General features: G+C 37.2%; 1 protein-coding gene across 11 annotated transcripts in view; it reads left to right on the top strand.

The window, feature by feature from the left end:
* The window catches only part of HDAC8 (histone deacetylase 8), a 225820-nt gene that overhangs the window by 33739 nt on the left and 167824 nt on the right, over positions 1–24257 (top strand). For 6 of the 11 annotated variants that reach the window (XM_029929834.1, XM_029929833.1, XM_029929838.1 and 3 more), the window contains exon 5: positions 17307–17414. The exons of 2 other annotated variants lie outside the window; for them this stretch is intronic. In XM_029929834.1, coding sequence (XP_029785694.1) covers positions 17307–17414 — 108 coding nt within the window. 3 more of the 11 variants (XM_029929841.1, XM_029929844.1, XM_029929842.1) reach the window with 3 other exon arrangements.

Below are 24257 nucleotides of genomic sequence, written 5' to 3'. Positions count from 1 at the left end.
GTAGGTTTCAGGGGTGATGATGAGTTCATTGTCAGTCATGGGGTTTGGGGGTACCTGACAGGTAGAAAGATGTATGGTAAGCAGTTAATTATAGAAGTCTGGAATGCAGCAAAATGCCTGGGTATAAACTAGAATGGCACGTGAAAGTAATAGTCCTCAATTCAACAGATATTTATTGAGTACCTATATGTGTTGTACAAGAGGAGATTCCTGGACTTACAAAGATGAATAAGACAGTCTCTACTGTCTAGGAGTCCCACCTCATCAGGAAAACAGATAAGGCAATGTGGAAACACAGCAGTAGAGGTTTGCACAGGTACATTGACAAGAAGCACTTAACCTCAGGGAGAAGAGGGGAGGCCTTCTAAATTAAGTGCTATCTCAGCTTAATCTTGAAGAAATAGGATTTAATGTTAAAAAAAAAAAAAAGATGGAAGGACATTCCAGGAAAAGGGAACAGCAAAAGCAAAGCCAGAGAGGCAGGGGAAAAAATATGGTGTATGCATTTCAGTATTGGTAGAGTATAGAATACAAAGATGAAATTAGAGTGTGTAAGGGTTGGGATATGGAAAGCTTTATGTGCCATATTCAGATAATTTGAACTATAAACAGTGAAGAGCCACTGAAAGGTTTAAGGGAAATTATATGGTCAGAGCAGCATACAGGTGGACCATTCTGATGGTTGTGTTTTTCTATCCTAGAATACAAGCTCTATGAGGACAAAGATTTTGTCTCAGTGCCTAGAACAAAGATAATCTAGTAGACACTCATAGATATTTGTTGAATGAGGGAATTAATGTAGGGGATCAATGTGAGGGGCCAAGACTAAACACAGGGAGATTGTAGCAATATTCTGGAGAGTAAATAATGAAGGCCTGACCTAAGATTCGTAGTGAGAGGTGCAGAGAAGGCACTGGAGTCAAGAACTATATACCAAGCATTGGTCTGGATAAATGATGATACCTACATGATTTTATCTTCCTTTCAGTTTAACATACTGACATTCTGCTACGTCCTGGATACTATTAGATCTCAGGGATACAAAGAAAATTAAGATCTGTGCCATGCCTTGGAAACTCTCAGTTTAGTGAGGTAGACATACCAATCTATGAAAGATAGATATGGTATAATGTATATATTATGTATCAGTTCTACAATAGAGTTCTGAACTGGTGGGGGCACCACATAGAAATGACTAATGCACATGGGGAAAAGCTTCATGGTAGTGACTTTTGAGCTGGTTGTCCAACATGGATAAAGGAGTTGCCAGGCAGAGCAGGAGAGTGGCATTCTGGGGTGAAGAATCATGTGTAGGTACAATTCACATGGAATTGTGAAAGGGCTTGGTCAGATTCCAGGACCAGTGAGAAGCTGGGCATGGCTCTCCTACAGGGATGGCAAATAGGTTTTATGTCATGTGCCAATTCCACTTGATAGTAGCTACCAGTCAGAGATACCACCATCTACCCAGATAAGTGCTAGAAACACTGGCCTCCATGATCTCCACATCCTACTGATTCTACCTCCTAGTTTCTTACTCTAACCCTGCCACTTTGTACCTACCACTGCCAATCTTATGTCAGGCCTTCATAAAGGGCTATGTATGGTAAGAAAGATTCTGAAGCCCTTTCTAGGCTTAATGGGAAAGAGTAATGTGATCAATTAGCAATATCTGCCATGGATATCAAAGTAAGGAAAGGCAGTACGTAGTCATATTTCTGGGCATAGAGTATGAGATCAGCAATGACAGGACCTAATGCATTAGAGTCCAGTTTTGAGAATGTTGAGATTAAAGTACTTAATGGGCTAGAGGTATCCAGTCAATAAGTAGATAGAGAGCTCAGAAGATAGGTCAGTGACAAAGATGTAGGTTTTTGGAATTATCTGTGTATAGATCAGAAGTAGATAAACTTTTTCTGTAATGGTCCAGAATAAATATTTTAGACTTTGTGGGCCATAGGGTCTCTATCATACCTATTTAACTTTGCTTGTATTGCTTCAGAGCTGCAATAGACAGTATTTAACTGGATCTGGGTATGGCTGTGTTCCAATAAAACTTTATTAACAAAAACACGTCAGGCTGGTTTTGGCCTGTGGGCCATAGGTTGACAATCTCTAATGTAGACAGTACATAGCATACAATCATGGGATGTAATAAAGTATAGGTGGCACCAGGAAAGACTTGAGTTCAGTCTCAGCTCTGTATTTACTAACTTTGTGAATTTGGACAAGACAGTTAAACTTTTCCTGACTCTGTTTCCTCCTCTGTAAAATGGAGCTTCATACTAGTGCCTGCGTTACATGCTTCCTGTGAGGGATAACTGAGCTATTCCATGTAAGCACTAATTACAGTACCTAACACTCAATAAATGTTTGCAGTTATTAATAACATTATTAGTATTGGGCTTGTTCACCTTGTTAGAGATTTTAATTACAATTTTAAGAGTGGATGAGATCACTGGGAAAAAGTAGGTAGAGAATAGGTAGAGAATAGGGCATCAACATTTAAGGGGCAAACAGAGAGGGAGAAACCAGAGAAAGAACTGGCAACATTGTAGGAGAGGACCCAGAAAGAAGTATAGTTGACTCTTTTTTTTATGTCTTTATTATTTTATTTTGAGAGACAGAGAGTGAGCAGGGGAGGAGCAGAGAAAGAGGGAGACCCAGAATCTGAAGCAGGCTCCAGGCTCTGAGTTGTCAGCACAGAGCCCAATGCGGGGCTTGAACCCACGGACCGTGAGATCATGACCTGAGCCAAAGTTGGATGCTTAACCGACTGAGCCACCCAGGTAGTTGACTCTTAAACAACATGGAGGTTAGGAGCACTCAACCCTTGTGTGGTTGAATATCTGCATATAACTTTCCTTTTTTTTTTTAGTGTATTTGACACACAATGTTACATTAGTTTCAGGTGATATATAACTTTTGGCTCCCCCAAAACTTAACTACTAGTAGCCAACTGTTGACCAGAAACCTCACCAATAATACAGCCAATTAACATATATTTTGTGTGTTATTCACATTATATTCTGTATTCTTACAATAAAGTAAGCTAGAGAAAATGCAACTAAGAAAATCATAAAGAAGAGATATATATTTATAATACTATACTGTATTTATTTTTAAAAAATATGTGTATAAGTAGACCCACACAGTTTAAAACCATGCTGTTGAAGGGCCAACTAATATATGGGAATCTAAGGAAGGAAACTGTTTTAAGAAAAGGGCAAGAAGCAAAAGTCTTCCACATTAGAAAAATGGGGAAAGGACATGAAAAGGCAGTTATCAAAAGACATGCAAATGGGCAATAAACATCTGTTATAAAAAGATGTTCATTTTCACTGATTATCAAAAACATGAACATAAAATCATGTATCTATGTTTCTTGTCTGTGAGATTGGCAAAGATTTAAAAGATTGACACAGTGTTACCAAGGCTGTGGGGAAACAGGCACTCTCCTATACTTACTGGTGGGATCCTAAGTTTTTCGGGGCTTTACAGAAGATAGTTAACTAATATGTCTCAAAATGAAAAATAAACATATTCTATGAAAGAGCAATCTTCTGAGAATTTACCCTAAAGGAGATAGAAAACTATACAAATGCATTTTAAAAATACTGAGCCCAGGTGGCTCAGTCGGTTAGGTATCCAGCTTCGGCTCAGGTCGTGATCTCACAGTTTGGGAGTTGGAGCCCCGTGTCAGGCTCTGTGCTGACAGCTAGCTCAGAGCCTGAAGCCTGCTTCAGATTCTATGTTTCCCTCTCTCTCTGACCCTCCCCTGCTCATGCTCTCTCTCCCTCTCTCTCAAAAATAAATAAAACATTAAAAAAATTAATAAAAAAAATACATGTAACAATGTTGGTCTCAGCATCATGATAAAAAAAAATACAGCCTAAAATACTCAATAATAAAATCGTTATGGTAGATGAACACAGTGGAATACTATATAGCTATTTAAAATATGACAGAGTTCTATGCTTATTGATATAGAACGTTGTCCATGGCATAATGTGGAAGGTTATAAAGCAGCAGTGTAATATGTTCTCCATTAAATAAAACTTTGCTTCCTAGCAGTGTTTTTGGTTTTTTCTGAGTAGTAAGATTACAGGTCATTGCACTTTTTGTTCAAGTTTGAATAATTGAATATATTTTACTGCACATATGTTATTTTATAGAAACAGTAAAAGTAACAAGTAGTATGCTGGTAACCCAGATCTCTGAAAAAATAAAGCCCTAAATTTATAGCATTTCCTAATTGATGATATAAATACTCTCAAGGGCTTACAAAATTCCTGAATAATTTAATAACCAGCACTTACTAGCTGGCTTTGACATACCAATGGCAATAACTGTTTAAAACAAAAGAAGGAATTGAGGTATGTTTACCAGTATCTAATGCTGGTCAAGTAAGATGAAGATTAAAAATCATTTGTCTCTGGTGAACCTGGCAAAAGGAGTTTCAGTGGAACATACACTTGCAGAGTAAAGGGGAAAGAAAGAAATGGAGAGAGCAAGCAATTTTGTGAAAATGGAAGGAAAGAAATAGTAGCTTGAGGGAGATATGGTCAAGGGAAGTTTAATTTAGGGAGGTTGGAAAGAAATACCAGAGGTAACATTATAAACTTTTTTATTTCTTATGTTTATTTAATTTATTTTTGTTTATTTTATTATGTTTATTTCTTATGAATAATCTCTAAAGTTCACAGTATACTGGCACATGGATGTCCTTGAAACAACGCTTAGGGTTGGTATCATTCTCATTCTCATTGTGTATATGGGGAACCTGAGGCTCAGAAAGATGAAGTGGTTTGCCCCAGATGTCACAGAGAGTGAGCCACATGTGTGTGTACCAGCTGGGTTTCACCCAGTGGTTAAACCCTGAAAATACCAAGATAGATAACTTGTGGCCCCTAACCCATATATCTAGACCCTTCTCCAACCTAGCCCTCCCTCTCTCATGGGTTTAGGGTCTTTTCCAGCTTGTCCTAAGCTGGCCATGGTAAGCCATGAACCTTGTTTCTCCTTAATTGAGATAAGGGAAGGAAGCTTAGCATGAGACGGTAAGTAGTTATTAGTAACAATGAAGTATGTTGAGGACTGAGAAGGTTCTGTTTCATTTGGCAATCAAATGATTACTGGTATATTTTCAGTAGTAAAAGAAGAGCAAACTGAAGAGCAAATGAATGATGATAAAATAAAAGCAGGAGGTGGGGGAGAGAGAAGGGGAGTTATAGATGAAGCCTAGTAAAATATGGATAATTTTGAAAGCAATTCTTTTTAATGCTCAAATTATTCCAAATTTGGCCAGTGAGATCTCCTTCAATCCAGAACCTATGCTTTTTTTTTTTACATGAGTTCATCATTTCTTTAATGCATTTTGCTCTCTGGTGAACAAAATTTCCCTAGTTCACATTTTACTTTCCCCACTCCAGCCCTGAAATCAGCCATTTCTCTCAAAAGACCTGGTTCCTGTTAGTAGGAAACAGTATTTCATTACCACAGTATAGGCACAAGATGTGCTCATTGCTACTGATGTACATTGCTTTTAGACTTTTTCTGTAGACTGAGCTAAGAAATATGTATGTTTTAGAAATTATGAAAATATTAATGGAAATGGATTATAGCAGTAAAACAACAACAATAATAATCCAATAGTCCATAGTGATATTCAGTAGAGAAAGAAGGGAATGAGGGGAGAAAGATCTTTTTTCTAGAAAAATACTAGCTAATAAATATAGGAGGAAGACAGAATAGAAAATCACACTATGCAGCTCCTAGAATAATAATTGATTTTGACAAAGATTATCAAATGGATACTAAAACCATTGAGTAAAAAGTTCTTGGGGAACAGAATATTCACACAGTCTCAAATTATCATCCACAGGTTCCTTCTAATTACTAATGGGAAAATGTCCATTTACAATGGGAAAATGGGGCAGTCACTAGGTTAAACAAGTGATTAAATCCAGCATTGTCAATACCATGACAACCTGACATTGTACCTCCCAATGTGATGTAATAAGAAGCACAGAGCATCATTTATGAAATATTCTTGCCAAAGATATTTGACATGAATCTAAATATGAAAGTAACAATTAGACAGACCCAGAGTGTGAGACGTCCAACAAGTCAACTGGCCTGGATTGTTCAAAAAGCCATTTTCATGAAAAACAAAAGAAGGTAGAGGAATTGTTCTAGATTGAAAAAGTAGCATGAGCTCTCAGAGTCAAATGCAATGTGCCAACCTTAAATGGATTCTGAATTGAAGAGGGAAATCATAAACAGCTATGAAAGACATTTTTGTAATAACTTGGTAAATTTGAATTTAAACTATGATATTATTAAATTAATATTGATTTCTCAGGTGTGATAATGTGGAAGACTTCTGTCTCTTAGGAGATGCATGCTGAAGTATTTAGGAGTGAAGTTTCCTCATATTTGTAGCTTACTTTCAAATGGCTCAAGAAAATGTGTGTGTGTGTGTGTGTGTGTGTGTGTGTGTGTGTGTGTGTGTCTGGAGAGAACAAATATGAGAAATTAGTAACAGTTTGTAAATCTAAGTATAAGATGTGTGACTACTTGTTGTAGCATTCTTCTAACTCTTCTCTGGGGTTGTTTTCAAAATCAAAGTTAGAAAAACACTTCTTTTTAAAGCCTTGGAAATACATGGTGAGGTTCAACAAGCAGTGCTGGGACAAGGATACACACATAGAGAAAGATAAAATTAGGCCCTTACCTCATACCATACACAAAAATTATCTAAAAATGGGTAAGAGGCCTAAATGTAAGAGCTAAAGCTATAAAATTTATAAAAGAAAATGTAGGAGAAAACCTATAAGACCTTGGTAAAGCAATTATTTCTTGGGTACAACAACAAAAACATGATCCATAAAAGAAAACAAATCAACATTTCAACAAAGTGGAGTTTATTAAAATTAAAAACTTTTGTACTTCAAGAGACATCATTATGAAAATAAACAGACAACTCATGAACTGGGGGAAAATATTTGAAAATTACATATCTGATAAAGAACTTATATCCAGAATATACAACTCTTACTATTCACCAAAGACAATATATAAATCGTTAAAAAGCAAATGAGAAGATGCTCAGTATTGTTAATCATACAGAAATGCAAATTAGAACTACAGTGAGATACAACTAGACAGCCACTAGAATGGCTGTAATAAAAGATAGATGGCAAATGTGGGCAAGAATGTCGAGAAACAGAAGCCCTTATACATTTCTGGTGGGAATGTAGACTGGTAGAGACACTTTGGAGAACTGTTTAACAGTTTCTTTTTTTTTAATTAATAGTTTATTACCAATTTGATTTCCATATAACACCCAGTGCTCTTCCCCACAAGTTCCCCAGTTTCTTAAGATGTTAAACTTATCATACATCCCACCAATTCCATTCCCAATAGAAATAAAAACATACATCTACAAAAAGACTTGCAACCTAAATGTTCACAGCACATCTATTTTGTTTTATTCTATTTGGTTGTTCATAATAACCAGAAAGTAAGAATAACCCAAAACTTTTGGGCCTCAAAAGTATTACGCTCAACAATCATGCTCATGGGTATTTACCCAATTGTGTTGAAAATGTATGTCCATAAAAAACCTGCACACAAATGTTTATAGAAAACTTTTTTCATAATTGCCAAAATTTAGAAGCAACCAAGATATCCACCAATGGTAAATGGATAAGGGAACTGTGTTATATCTATACAATCGAATATTATTCAGCAATAAGCAGATGAGCTATCCTGTATTGTATAATTGAAATAAGCTAAGAGGATAGAACTTAAATATTCTCACCAAAAAAAAGATAAATATGTGAGGTAATAGGTGTGTTAATTAATTAGGTGGGGGCACTCCTTTCACAATGTATATATGTATCAAATTACCACAATGTACACTTTAAATATCTTACAATTTTATGTCAGTTATACCTCAATAAAGCTGAAATTTTTTAAATTGCACTATCTGGCCATGAAAAGAAATAGAGAAATTTTAAATGCATATTGCTAGGTGAAGGAAGCCAATCTGAAAAGACTACATATTATATGATTTCAACTATATGACATCCTGGAAAAGGCAAAACTATGGAGACAGTTAAAAAGATTAGGGATTGCCAGGGACTTGGAGAGAGGAGCCCCAGCCCGCGGGTTACCATACGTTTGGCGGTACCTGTTTCGTCCGCCCCGACCGGCAGGGCAGAGAACGTCGCGGGTCATTCTCCTGAGGGAGAGAGAGAAAAGGGGGGGGCAGGAGAGGGAGACGCAGGGGAGGAATAATTAGGCAGAGCACAGGGAATTTTTAAGGTGGTAAAACTATTCTATATGATTCTGTAAGTGTGAATACAGGACAATATACATTTCTCAAAACTCATGTAACTGTACAACACTAAGAGTGAACCCTAGTATAAGCTATGGATTTTGATAATACTATGTCAGCATTGAACAAGTGTAATGCTAATGCAAGATGTTAATAGGAAAAGCTGTGTGTTGGGGAGAGGGTGTATGGGAACTCTCTGTTCTATCTGTTCAATGTTTCTATAAATCTGAAATTGTCCTTTAAAACTCTGTTAAGAAAAGCTAAGTTGGCGGAGAGGAAGGGAGCTCTGTAAACTCTGTCCGCCCTATCTATTGAACTGAGAAGGACATTACTCTCATCTGCAAGAGTGGAAGGAGAAAATACAGGCTCCAGAAAGAGGAAAACCTCAAAGATGCCTGAGCTATCCCAAGAAACAAGCCAAATTGTGCATGACAGCAAGTCACAAACATTGCTGACAGGGAAATAAAATAATCAAAGGCACAAAAAGAGAAACTGAGAGACACCATTAAAAGAATAGTTCCTGAAATAACAGACCCTGGACATACAATAAGCCTCTTTTAACAGAGCAATACTAACAGGTGCACAGTGCCCAACGAGCATTTTAAAACTGACAAGAGACAGAAAACTAGACAAAATGCCAAAACGAAAGACCTCTCCCCTGAAGAATCTCCAGGAAGAAGTCACAGTCACAGAACTGCTCAAAACAGATCTAAACAACATAACTGAACAAGAATTTTAAAAACTTGTCATAAAATTAATCACTGAGGTAGAAAAAGGCATCACAGAAGCAACTGAGACAATGAATAGGGACTTTGAAAATAGGTGTGACAAGTTAAAAAAGGCTATAAATGAGGTGAATAATAAAATAGAGGCAGCCACCTCAAGGATTGAAGAGGCAGAGAGAAGAATATGTGAATTAGAAGACATAGTTATAGCAAAAGAGAAAGCCAAAACAAAAAGAGAGAGAGAGAGAGAGAGAGAGAGAGACAGACAGAGAGAGAGAGAGAGAGAGAGAGAGAGAGAGAGAGAAATTGATCCAGGAGCAGGAAAGGAGAATTCGAGACCTGAGTGACACAATCAAATGGAACAACATCCGTATCATAGGAATTCCTGAAGAGGAAGAAAGAGAGAGAGGTTCTGAAGGGATACTAGACCAAATTATAACTGAGAATATCCCAAATCTGGAGAAAGAAATAGACATTCAAATTCAAGAGGCACAAAGAACCTCCCTTCAGACATAATTTGAATCGACCTTCGGTGTGACATACCGTAGTGAAACTGGCAAAATATAAAGGTAAAGAGAGAATTCTGAAAGCAGCTAGGGATAAAAGGGCCCTAATATACAAAGGGAAACCTATCAGAGTGGTTACAGACCTATCTAATGAAACTTGGCAGGCCAGGAAGGAATGGCAGGAAATCTTCAATGTGATGAAGAGAAAAAAACATGCAGCCAAGAATCCTTTATCCAGCAAGCCTGTCATTCAAAATAGAAGGAGAGATAAAGGTGTTCCCAAATAAACAAAAATTGAGAGAATTCATCACCACCAAACCAGCCCTACAAGAAATCCTCAGAGGGACTCTGAGGGAAATGTTGCAAGGAATACAAGGTACCAGAGACACCACTACAAACATGAACTCTACAGAGAACACAATGACTCTAAACCAACATTTTTCAATAATAACACTGAATGTAAATGGACTGAATGCTCCAAAATAACAACACCGGGTAGCAGAATGGATAAAAAAAAACCCAAAATCCATCTATTTGTTGTCTTCAAGAAACTCATTTTAGACCTGAAGATACCTTCAGATTGAAAGTAAAGGAATGGAGAAATATCTATCATGTGACTGGAAGCCAAAAGAAAGCCGGAGTAGTCATACTGGTATCAGGAAAACTGGACTTTAAAGTAAAGGCAGTAACAAGAGATGAAGAAGGACATTATATAATAATTACAGGGTCTCTCCGTCAAGAAGAGCCAACAATTATAAACATCTATGCGGCAAATTTGGGAGCACCCAAACACATAAAACAATTAATCACAGACAGAAACAATCTTATTGATAAGAATGTGCTAATTGCAGGGGACTTTAATACCCCACTGACAGCAATGGATAGGTCAGCCAGACAGAAAATCTCTAAAGAAACCATGGACCTGAACGACACATTGGAACAGATGGAATTGATAGATATATTTAGAACTCTGCATCCTGAAGTTAGGAAATTAATCTTCTTTTTGAGTGCACATGGCACATTCTCCAAGATAGATCACATACGGGGGCATAAAACAGCCCTCCATAAATATAAACGAATAGAGATCATACCATGCACACTTTCAGATCACAATGCTACGAAACTTGAAATTAACCACAGGAAAAAGTCTAGAAAACCTCCAAAAATGTGAAGGTTAAAAACCACTCCACTAAAGAATGATTGGGCTAATCAGGCAATTAGAGAAAAATAAAATATATGGAAACAAATGAAAACAAAAATGCGACAATCCAAATGTTCTGGGACACAGCAAAGGCAGTCGTAAGAGGAAAGTATATTGCAATCCAAGCCCATTTCCACAAATTAGAAAAAGCACAAATTCAAAATCTAACAGAGAACCTAATGGAACTAGAAGGGGAGCAGCAACATCACCCCAAACCCAGCAGAAGAAAAGAAATAATAAAGATCAGGGCAGAAATAAACAATGTAGAATCAAAAAAAAAAAAAAAAAACATTCGAGCAGATCAATGAAACCAAGAGTTGGTTCTTTGAAAAAAAAAAAAAACAAAATTGACAAACCTCTAGCTAGGCTCCTCAGAAAGAAAAGAGAGAGCACCCAGATAGACAAAATCATGAAACAAAAAGCATCTATTACAACCAATCCCATAGACATACAAGCAATCATCAGAAATTACTATGAAATATTATATGCCAACAAACTGGAAGAAATGGACAAATTCCTAAATGCACATGCACTACCAAAATTCAAACAGGAAGATATAGAAAGCATGAGTAGACTGATAACCAGTGACTAAATCAAATCCAGTATCAAAAATCTCCTAATGCATGAGAGCGCAGGGCCAGATGGCTTTCCAGCGGAATTCTACCAGACATTCAAAGCAGAGGTAATACCCATTCTTCTCAAACTATTCCAAAAAAAAGAAATAGAAGGAAAACTTCCAAACTCATGTTACAAAGCCAGCATCACCTTGATACCCAAACAAGACAGAGACCCAGCAAAAAAAAAAAAGGGAATTACAGACCAATATCCTTAATGAATACAGATACAAAAATACTCAACAAGATACTGGCAAATCGAATTCAACAGCATATAAAAAAATTATTCATCATGATCAAGTGGGATTCATTCCTGGCTTACAGGGCTGGTTCAATATTCACAAATCCATCAATGTGATACATCACACTAACAAAAGAAAAGATAAAAACCATATGATTCTGTCGATAGATGTAGAAAAAGCATTTGACAAAATACAGCACCCTTTCTTTAAAAAAAACTCTTGAGAAAGTTGGAATAGAAGGAACTTACCTAAACATTCTAAAAGCAGTTTATGAAAAGCCCACAGCTAATATCATCCTCAATGGCGAAAAACTGAGAGGTTTCCCCCTGAGATCAGGAACACGACTGGGGTGTCCACTCTCACCACTGTTGTTTAACATAGTGCTGGAAGTCCTAGCATCAGCAATCAGACAACAAAAGGAAATAAAAGGCATCAGAATCTGCAAAGAAGAAGCCAAACATTCACTTTTCGCAGATGACATGATGCTTTACATGGAAAACACAATCAACTCCACCAGAAGCCTTCTAGAACTGATCCATAAATTCAGTAAAGTTGCAGGGTACAGAAATCAGTTGCATTCCTATACACCAATAATGAAGCAGTGGAAAGAGAAATCAAGAAACTGATCCCATTCACAATTGCATGAAAAACCATAAAATACCTAGGAGTAAACCTAACCTAGGAGGTGAAAGACCTATATGATGAAAACTATAGAAAACATATGAAAGATATTGAAGAAGACACTAAGAAATGTAAAAAGATTCCATACTCATGGATCATAAGAATAAACATTGTTACAATGTCATTATTACCCAAAGCAATCTACACATGCAATGCAATCCCCGTCAAAATTGCACCAGCATTCTTCTCAAGGCTAGAACAAACTATCTTCAAATTTGTATGGAACCACAAAAGACCCCAAATAGCCAAAGTAATACTGAAGAAGAAAACCAAAATGGGAGGCATCACAATCCCAGACTTTAGCCTCTACTACAAAGCTGTCATCATCAAGACAGTGTGGTATTGACACAAAAACAGACACATAGACCAATGGAATAGAATAGAGAATCCAGAGCTGGGCCCACAAATGTAAGGTCAATTAATTTTTGACAAAGCAGGAAAGAGTATCCAATGGAAAAAAGACTGCCTCTTTAGCAGGTGGTGCTGGGAAAATTGGACAGCAACATGCAGAAGAATGAAACTAGACCACTTTCTTATACCATACACAAAAAGAAACTTAAAATGGCTGAAGGACCTGAATGTGAGACGGGAAACCCTCAGAACCCTCGAGGAGAAAGTAGGAAACAACCTCCTTGACCTCCACCGCAGCAATTTCCTACTTGACACATCTCCAAAAGCAATGGGAATGAAAGAAAAAATGAACTATTGGGACATCAAGATAAAAAAACTTTTGCACTGCAAAGGAAACAACAAATAAACTAATAGGCAACCGAAGGAATGGGAAAAGATAGTTGCAAATGACATATCAGATAAAGGGCTAGTATCCAAAATCTACAAGGAACTCACCAAACTCCACACCCAAAAAAGAAATAACCCAGTGAAGAAATGGGCAGAAGACATAAACAGACACTTCTCCAAAGAGGACATCCAGATGGCCTATAGGCACATGAAAAGATAGTCAACGTCACTCATCATCAGGGAAATACAAATCAAAACCACATTGAGATACCACCTCACACCAGTCAGAGTGGCTAAAATGAACCAATCAAGAGACTATAGATGCTGGCGAGGATGTAGAGAGATGGGCACCCTCCTACACTGTTGGTGGGAATGTAAACTGGTGCAGCTGCTCTGGAAAACAGTGTGGAAGTTCCTCAGAAAACTATCAATAGAACTCCACTATGACTCAGCAACAGCACTGCTCGGGATTTACCCAAGGGATACAAAAGTGCTGATGCATAGGGGCACATGTACCCCAATGTTCATAGCAGCACTGTCACCAGTAGCCAAATCATGGAAAGAGCCTAAATGTCTGAATGGATCAAGAAGATGTGGTATATATATATATACAATGAAGTATTACATGGCAATGAGAAAGAATAAAATCTGGCCATTTGTAGCAAGGTGGATGGACCTCGAGGGTGTCATGCTAAGCGAAATAAGTCAGGCAGAGAAGGACAGATACCATATGTTTGCTCTCATAGTTCTAACGGGAGAATAGGAGAAACCTAATGTAGGACCATGGCAGGGATGGGGGGGAGAGGGGAAGAGAGTTGGGGAGAGAGTGGGGCACAAAACCTGAGAGACTATTGAATACTGAAAATGAACTGAGGGCTGAAGGAGGAGGGGGAGGGGGAAAAGAGGTGGTGGTAATGGAGGAGGGTACTTGTGGGGAAGAGCACTGGGTGTTGTATGGAAATGAATTTGACAATAACCTATTTAAAAAAAAAGAAATTTTCAAGAAAGAAAACTCTATTAATTAAGAAACGATGCTAAGTAAAAGAAGCCAAATAGAAAAGACCACATATTGTATAATTCCATTTATATGAAATGTTAAGAAGGACAAATCTATACAAAGAGTAGATTAGTAGTTGGTCTGGATCTGGTGGTAAGAACAGGGATTAAATGTAACAGGTATGTGGAATCTTATTGGAGGGATAAAAATGTTCTAAAACGAGATTATGGTGATGGCTGACTAACTTAGTAAATTTATTCAAAATCATTGAATTGTATACTTAATATGGGTAAATTTTATGGCATCTAAACTACACTTCAAGAAAGCTACAAAAATTTATTTTATCTCACATTTAAAAATTATTATATATTAGTTCCTTATAACCGTGAATCATATAAATAATGTGTAGTAGGATACCATGTTCATTGATTAGAAAACTTAATATTGTTAAGATGACAATACTCCCAAGTTGATCTACAGATTCAATACAATTCCTACCAGAAATCAAGGTGGCTTTTTGTAGAAATTGACCAGCCAATCCTAAAATTCATATGGAAATGCAGAAGACCTACAGATAGCCAAAATAATTTTGAAAAAGAACAAAGTTGGAGGACTCACACTGTAATCAAGACAGTGTGGTGCTGGCGTAAGTATAGACATATAGATCAATGGAATAATGGAATTGAGAGTCCAGAAATAAATCCTCACATTTATGGTCAGTTGATTTTTGAGAAAGTACTAAGACCATTCAATAGGGAAAGAATAGTCTTTTCAACAAATGGTACTGGGACAGCTGGATCCACATGCAAAAGAATGAATTTGGACCTCTCTCTACTTTGTACCATACATAACAGTTAGTTTAAAATAGACCACAGACCTAAATGTAAGAGGTAAATCTATACAACTCTTAGAAGACACATAGGAATAAATTATCATAAACTTGGCTTAGACAAAGCCTTCTTAGATATATCACCAAAAGCACAAGCAACAAAAGAAAAAATAAATTGGACTTCTCCAAAGTTAAATTCTTTGGGGCTTCAAAGAACACCATTAAGAAAGTAAAAAGACAAGCAATAGAATGAGGGAAAACATTTACAAATAATGTACAGGCATATCTTGGAGGTATTACAGCTTCTGTTCCAGACCACTGCAAGAATGCAAATATCACAATAAAGTGAGTCAAATGAATTTTTTGGTTTCCCAGTGCATATAAAAATATGTTTATACTGTAGTCTACCAAGTTTGCAATAACTATCTTTTTTAAAAACTGTATATATTTCATTTTAAAATACATTATTGCTAAAAAAAAATTCTAAGCATCATTTGAGTTTTCAGTGAGTCATAATCTTTTTTGCTGGTGGAAGGTTTTGCCTCAATGTTGATGGCCAGTGACTGATCAGGGTGGTCATTGCTGAAGGTTTGGATGGCTGTGGCAATTTCTCAAAATAAGACAATGATGAAGTTTGCCACATGTATGGACTCTTCCAGCATATGAAGCTGTTTGATAGCATTTTAACCACAGTGGAACTTGTTTCAAAATTAGAGTCAATCCTCTCAAAACCTGCCACTGCTTTATCAACTAAGTTTCTGTAATATTCTAAATCCTTTGTTGTCATTTCAACAGTCTTCACAGCATCTTCACCAGGAATAGATTTCATCTCAAGAAACCGCTTTCTTAGCTCATCCATTAAAGTTTTATCATGAGATCACAACAATTCAGTCACATCTTCAAGCTCCACTTCTAATTCTAGTTGTCTTGCTATTTCCACAAGTCTTATTTATTAAAAAAATGCATGATCTGTGGAGCACAATAAAGTAAAGTGCAATAAAATGAGTATGCCTGTATGATCAGAGGCCTGTGTCCAGAATACATAAAGAAGACTTCCAACTCAGCAATAGAGACAAATAGCCCAGTTAAAATATGGGCAAAGGATTTGAATAGATGTTTATCCAAAGAAGATGTACAAATGGCCAATGAGCACATGGAAAGTTGTTCAACATCATTGGTCATTAAGGAAGTGCAAACCAAAACTACAATAAGATATTTCTTCACACCCACTAGGATGTCTACAATCAAATAGATAATGACAAATGCATGTGAGGACAGGCGAAATTAGAATCCTCAATCATTGCTAGTGGGAATGTAACATGGTACAGCCACTTTAGAAAACAATTTGGCAGTTTCTCAAAAGCAAACCATATAACTGCAGATGCACACCATTATCCATCTGATGTTCTTAGGAATAGCAAGAAGGCCAATGCCACTGGAGTAAAAGTCAGTAATGGGGACAGAGTAATTGGTAAAGGCCACATCATGCAAGGCCTTGTGGACCATGGTAGGACATTGGATTTTATTTTGAATGTGATGGAATTTTGATCAGGAGGTCTTGGGTCTTAGTGAGTTTGTAGTATCCATTTTAAGGTCTGAGAAAGAGACAACTAAAGATAAGTAAATGACTACTGACCAGCTTTAAAGGCCCAGCTGTGATTGGGAACCATAAATGTGTAATGGTGTACATCTGCAGTTACATGGTTTGTTCCAGTAACACTTGGCCGTCCTAGCTTTGGGAAACAGAAAAAAACAGGTGGTCAGACTGGTTTAAGGTTGGGATCTGAGGTTCAGATGCTAGGAGGAAACCGGCTAAGGTAGCTTATCATGGTAAACTAACTCATAAGTAAGTATTAAGGTAGGTTTTTGCAGAGAAAAATCACATTTTCAGGAGTCTTTTAAAAAGGAAGTACTGTATTTCTGTCTTTTGCCATCTTTCACTGCTTTTCTGTAAGCAATTTAGAAGCAATTAATTTAGTGAATGGAGCATTGAGAGGAGACTTATGTATGAGCCTCAGCTTTCCCAGTGACTGTGACCCCAAGGGTAAATTGTCAAAGCCGACCACTGTAAGAAGGCTAAAGAAATTATCTTTCTGGCTGCTTGTTAAATCATGCCAAGAAATTAGCTTTGTACCATCAAATAAAACTCTCCAACATTTCTTGGCAACAGTTCTTCTAAATTTCCTCCGTGTTACCAAGTTTCTCCTGATGCAGTTTAGCCCATTTTCCTTGTGGTAGTGATCACCTACCTATACAACATCCCTTCATAGAATAAAATATAGTTTAAATAAGACCCTTCTTTTGCTCAAAACCCTCCGAAGGCTTCCTATCTCACTAAGAATGAAGTCCAAACTCCTTGTGATGGCTCCTGTGATTTGGTCCCATCAGAACTCATCTTGTACCACTCTCCTTCATTAACTGTGTTCCAGCCACACTGGCCTTTCAGCTTCTCAAATAGGCCAAGGAAGTTCTTTCCTGCCTCAGAGCTTTTGCAATGCTGCTCTCTCTGCCTGGAAGACTTCTCCATCTCAGTATGGGTGAGTTTTGTTTCACTTTTCAGGTCTTTGTCTAAGTATCACCTATTCAGAAAATCTTTTCTGACCAACCTATCTGAAGTAGCCCCCCACACATAGTGTTGTTCTTTATCACATTACTGTGTGTTATTTTTGTAATGTTGCATGTCACAGTATGCTGTTTCCTTGTTTGTTTTTGTATTTTTCATCTGCTTCCACATACCCCACACACATACACTGTGAAGCCCTTGAGAATAGGTTATTATCTGTATTATCTGTTCCTCTTTATTCCCAGAGTATAGAACAGAGTGAGTGCTGAATACAATTTTGTATTTTGAGGGAGGAAGGAAGGGAAAAAACCTCTTTTGTTACCCACACCCAATACATAATCATTAAGATTATTTCTCAAACCCTTAGTTGTTTGTATTGTCCTCTGCTGGGCTCTTCCATAAGTGGAATAAAATCCTGATTTCCTGACTGATCTTGAATATTAAAGAGAGAATCAGAACTAGAAGTCATCTGTTCTAACCTCTCTCCATATAGAAACCTTTCCATAGTATCGATCCCAGGATTCTGTAAGATGCCTCAGTGGCAACTACCGGAAGTAAAGGGGTAGCTAAATATATAGGGTTCTGGACCCCCCCCCAAGTGTCCACCCTACTCGTGCTTTGACCAGAGCAGTCTTGATTTTGTTTGTTTTCTATATTGGGATTCCACATAAAATTTTACTTGAAAAAACAAACAGTCTGCTGCTTCAGAGAAGTTTGAAAACTAAAGATCTAGGGCACCCGGCTGGCTTCGTGAGTAGAGCATGTGACTTTTCGTCTTGGGGTTGTGAATTCAAGCCCCACATCGGGCATAGAGTTTACTTAAAAAGAGCTACAGATCTGACCTATGCCCAGACATGCGTATCTTGGTATTCCGTCATGCCATTTTTACATCTTTGTCTTCAGTATTTAAAGATGATACTACTGACAGCAATCACCCCTTGTGCATATGTTTTGTCACTACAAAGACAAATGTACCACCAAATGATTCTTCCTACATTTAAAGCTTGTCTATTGGTTTGAGACACTCGCCATGAGTTAAATAAGGTGTTTATTTCATAGACTTATCTTGATGCTACACATCAAGATGGTCTGTGTGGTCTCCTATCAGTGTCACTGAATCCTGTGCTGCAGTACTCAGAACCACTTCAAATTTGACCTTACAGTATATCTTCCACTCTCCTTATTTGTTTCACATCAATGAATTACCTTCTTGGTTTCAATATTAAATTTCACTGGAGTGATATCCACCCACTTTGCTAACTGATTCAAGTCATTTCAATTTTAAGTGTGTCTACCAAACAAAACTGCTGCATCTAACTTTATTTTTTTGGATATGTTTAATGCAAAGCTCCCTGTTTTATCACACATTAAAATAAAAAAAAAAAGCTAATGACATGTCTAGATCCAGGACCAGCTTCTGCCTAAATCCATGCTTCATTTCTCTATTTGTTTGTTTGTTTTGGGTGGGGGAAGGGAAGCAATGAGTACCCTGATTTGGGTACTGATCAGCCCAAGTATTAGTCCAATGTTTTTCGAGTTTATCACACTTGACTTTGTAAATGTATAATCTGAAAATTATTTTTCTCTTTTATTTAAGATAAATAACATGAATCCTTCTCTCCATTCTTAAGGCATTGCATCATTCCATAAATGCTCTAAAACAAAAAAAATGTTTTTTTCAGAACTCACCATATGCCAAGCACTGTGCTAGCTATTGAAGGTATAAAGATGAATAAGAGATACAGTTCTTTATCTCAAAACATTTATAGTCTTGTGGAGGAGACAGATACAGGCAGTAATCATTGTAAGACAGTTTGATAAGTTCTATAGTACAGGTTTGACTTAACTGCCAGAGTACAAAAAAGCAATAAACTTTCTTTTCCTGGGAAAGGAAGGTGGAACTTCAGGACCATCTTCCCAGCCAGATCTTAAAGGATGGGTAAGAGATTGTCAGAGGAGATGGAAGTCATTCAACATCGAAGACTACATATGTGCAAAGCTCCAGAGAATGTATTATGTTTGGGATAGGAGGAAAGGTTTAATGTGATTCAGTTGTTGAGGGGAATAGTGAGGTAAGATGCCTGAGAAGTAGGCAGGGACAAGACTATGAAGGGCCTTGCATACTATGCTAAAGAAAGGATCTTTTTTCTCATAGGCATGTGCACTCATTGAAGGTTTTTAAGCAGAGTAGTGGCATTGTCAGAATTATGCTTTAGAAAGTTATGATGAGCATTGTAAAGTGTGTGATAGGGAGGGAACCTTGGGAGGAACATAGGACCGCAAGGGGCTCCACAGTATGTGGCCAATTCCCTAAGTAACCTGGGATATAAATCATTTTCATTTTTCAATTTTAAAGGAGGAATAGCCATTTCTTCCCTTATTTCACACGAGCCAGTGAGAGTAAATGAGATCATATGTTCTCTGAGACTCTTAGAGGAAAGCTTCCAGGTTAGGGCTAGGTGGTTGGAAGTTGAGAGAAGTATAGTCTATACCGTATAATTTAACACTTTCTCATGTACATCTTATGGTTTTTTAATGTGTATTTGTCTTATCTTACAGCTTGATTCAACTCAGTCATAATCTTTTGAAGAGGGGATCCAGGATACCTTGCATTGTCCACAACCCCTAGTATAGAGACAGAACACAGAATGAGTCCTCAGCACTTTGCTGCAGACTGATTACATACAGTGTCTCCTCTTGGGCAGACTGCCTGAGACTGACGTATCAGAAGAAGGCCACAGTTCTACTGGGGACTAGTAGCACTATTATATTTCAGGGCTCATTTTCTACGAGTGGCCAAAAGATGCCAAGTCTTGTTCAACCAGGCCTATGAGTGCCCCTTTCCTTCCTGCCTTGGGCTTGACACCTTATAAATATGAGGTAAATTACACAAATTCCCTATGTATAAAATAGAAATAATTATCATTTTGCTAGGAAGTCACAATCTACAGATGAAAAATGTTGAGTAGAATATATGTATATTTTAATTGTGAATAAAACTTCAGAATTTAGCTAGTCATTTATTTGAGAAAAGGTATAAAAATAAGGCTCAACTTTTTATGTTTTGTCTTTTGGGTAATATAATTAATGTGGACACAACATGACAACAACCTAGATGTTTTTCATCCAAGGTTTGAACAATTTCAGAAATACATGGTTAAACTTTGTAAAGGGGCTTAATCCTATGGCCAAGAGGACATTTGAGAAGCTGCCACATGTTTTTCTTATATGTCAAAAAATTACCCAAGATCTGCATCAGCAGAAGCCAGAAAGTCTGAAAGAATCTCCTGCATTTTGAAAGTAAGCACTCTTCTCTCTCTCCTGATTTGGCAGAGGTTGTGATCAGTTCACTGAGCAGAATGTCATTTCCTCCTATCCACGCCTAATATAAACTCCAGCCAATTTAATGGGGTATGTTACATAGCTGGGGATGCAAGCACATAAAGCCTTTGGCTACTGAGACAGTCATCTGGTGTGCCAAGACCAGGTGCAGAAATACAAATACATATATATTAAGCCTGAGACAGCTGCTGTGCCAGTGCTTTTGTGTTTTTTCTATTTAACTGGAAATGTTGAGCAGGCACGATTTCCATAAATTATACATAAAATGTTATTTTTCTTGTGGAGGAAGAGACTACATTTAATTCTTCAACTCTGTATTAATGTCTAAGCCATTGAGGTTTTTAAGTTCATTAATCGAGAGTTTAAAGTAAAAAGTAATATTTTTTGACTAACCAGAATGCTCAGGAATGAAATATTCTGATTAATTGAATTTTCTGGCTTAGGGAACAGTTACACCAGACTTTTTATTTGTTTAATACATATTCTTTAACCTTTTTAAAAGGTATGTCCATAGATTTCTGCCTTAGTAAGCACAGTAGATGGGACCTGATTGAATCTTGCTAGTATCATTTGGAATTACAGTGTTTCTACACTCTTGATTCTAATGGATAAGATCTTCCAAAGTAGTGGATATTGACTAAATCTTGGCTGAAACTGGGTTATACACTGGGAGATTACTTTTGGAAATTGTTTGGTTTCTTCTTATTTACTTCTTTTCCTAAAAGCAGAGTAATATAAAAGAAAAATTTACTAGCCAAGCAAAGATTTTGATTTGCTACTCTATACTTTACTGAATAAAATCATATTTTAGAACAGAAAAATCCTACCTATGTCATCAGAGAAAACTGTGCTTTTTAGCACGGTTAAATACAGAAAAATGAGACCTTGCATATCCAAAGGAAACAACAAATGAATTTAGTTCATCAGGACCTGTCTATTCAATGGATTCCCTTACTGAATTAATCTTACAGCAATTATCAGGGACCTACTCACCACTTTGACTCTTCTGTAGTGTAAATGTTAGGTTTTGTTTATAAACTATCTTAAGATTCTTGGTGGTAAATAGAACTGTTTTATACTTTTCCCACTAGTTTACCTTGGACTAAATAATTATCTAAAGGGAAATATGGTCTGTTAATTCTTAAAGTGGCCTTCTAAGCACTTTTCACCATAATGAATTCATAGTAACTTTTCTTTTTTAATGTTTATTTATTTTTTAAGAGAGAGAGAGCACACGGCGGGGCGGGGAGAGAATCCCAAGCAGGCTCCGTGGTGTCAGTGCAGAGCCCCATGAAGGACTCAATCTCACGAGCTGTGAGGTCGTGACCTGAGCCAAAGTCAAGAATCAGATACTTAACTGAGCCACCCAGGTGCCCAGAATTCATGGTCACTTTTCTTGATTCATTTTTAGACAACTATTACCTTATATCTACTCTCCCAAGCCTTCATTTATCTTTAATGGTGACTGCTTATCATGACACATGGTGTGGAAAAAGTGAGGACTGTGTAGAATTATGCTGCTGTCACACTTATTTTATTTCCTGGTTAACATTTTCAGTTTTGTCACAAATTTAATGGATTTGTTTCTATTAACAAGTAGAGCCTTCTAGAGCTAATTCTTTTTCACACACATTCTGTATAAATTCTAAATCCAAAGGTACTAGGCCAGTAGTTGAATCCAGGTTATAGAGGAAAGGACCACCACAAAGTCCATTTGTGCAAATTTGGCCCTGGTTCATTTACTTGCCTTTGGGGAGAATTATTTTATGTTTATTTACTTTTGAGAGAGAGAGAGAGAGTGAGCGCATGAGCGTGAGTGAGCAGGGGAAGGGCAGAGAGAGAGGGGGAGACACAAAATCTGAAGCAGGCTCCAGGCTCTGAGCTGTCAGCACAGAACTGTGAGATCATTACCTGAGGTGAAATCAGACACTTAACTGACTGAGCCACCCAGATGCCCCAGGGGGGGTTTAAAAATTCATTTATCTGAAATCCAAATAACCAGAAAGATGAAATGATTGAAGTTTGGTGGGTTATTGTATGAGGAATCTGGAGAGAAAAATTTCTACTAGAAGGATCTGTGGTAGTCCTTTCTTTGGCCAAAGACCCTTTAAATTCATTTCAGAATATGGCAAAGGGGTTAGAGACAAACAGAAAAAGTGGTAGAGTGGTACATGAAAGACAAGTGAAGAGGGAAGAGAAAACTGCCAAGATAGAGTAATTTCACCAATATTATAAATGAAATGGTGAAGGGGTAATAGGCATGAAGGAGAAGTGGAGGAAATTATATGAGAAAGAGAAAAAGCAATAAATGTTAATAGAATGATATCAAAACTATTTAACAAAGTGATTAAGCTTCTGTGTGGAAGAGTCAGACTCCCCAAATTCAAATTCACGATCAACCACTCCTAACAATGTTACCTTGGACAAATTACTTAATATCCTTGTTTTAGTTTCCTCATTTGTAAAACGGAAATAGTAATGGTGTCTACCTCATAGGGCTGCTGTGAAAATTGATTAACATATTGAGAGCACCTAGTACAGTTCCTGGCACAAGTTAATCACTCAATAAATGTTGCCTATTACTTTTATTATATGCCAATTACACAGAAAAGCCAAAGCATACTACCAGCTGGTTCCAAAATAGCTATAATGAATGTAAAAGCATTGCAAGAGTTATACTAACACTAAAAAAGAAAATAGGAAGGGCCAAATAAGAAAACACTGTAAATCTATGATGCTGCATTTTGATTACCAGTACTGAAAAAAAATGTTGCAAAATCTTTGCCAATAACAGTTCAGCTGTTGAATAGTGCAGGTATCTAGCTCTGCCTAGGTAAGATAACCAACTGATGTTTTTAAAAACTCTTAATGTCATTCATGATCCAAGCATCCCTGATCTCTGGCCTAATGGACATAGAAACAGCAAATACATATGAGCAAGTGCAGTTGACTGAGCCCTGTGCTTTTTCTTAAAAAAAAAAATTGGCTTTGTGGTTTATAGTTCACCAGGGCATTTAAGAAGCTAGATATTTCTGGTAAAGAAAACAAATTGCCTGGGACACCTGGCTAGCTCAAGTCACTAGAGCATAAGACTCTCAATCTCATTAGTTCAAGCCCCACGTTGGGTATAGAGCTACTTTTAAAAAAAAAATTGCCTAAACACAAAGCTGCAGACACATTTCTCAGAGTTTTCAGAAGTTTGTTTGCTAAACCTGGTCTATCCACTAGATACATTTGTGTTGATGATGTTAAAGAGAAAAGCCCCCAGACAATGAGGAAATGATTTTATTCAGTTCTAGGGAGAACATTTATTAATGAGGAACATCTCAAAAAAACAATAAGGGAGTCTGGGGTTTTACAGAGACAGGTAAACAAGGGAGTCATCTGCAAGTCTTATGGGAATCATTAGAAAAGATGGAGATGGGTAGGATGGTACCTTGAAATTCACCTTTTCCTGGAAAACAAAAGGGGGCAA

The sequence above is a fragment of the Suricata suricatta genome, chromosome X (genome assembly GCF_006229205.1).
Source record: "Suricata suricatta isolate VVHF042 chromosome X, meerkat_22Aug2017_6uvM2_HiC, whole genome shotgun sequence".
Lineage (NCBI taxonomy): Eukaryota > Metazoa > Chordata > Mammalia > Carnivora > Herpestidae > Suricata > Suricata suricatta.
This window is presented reverse-complemented; position numbering and strand designations above follow the sequence as displayed.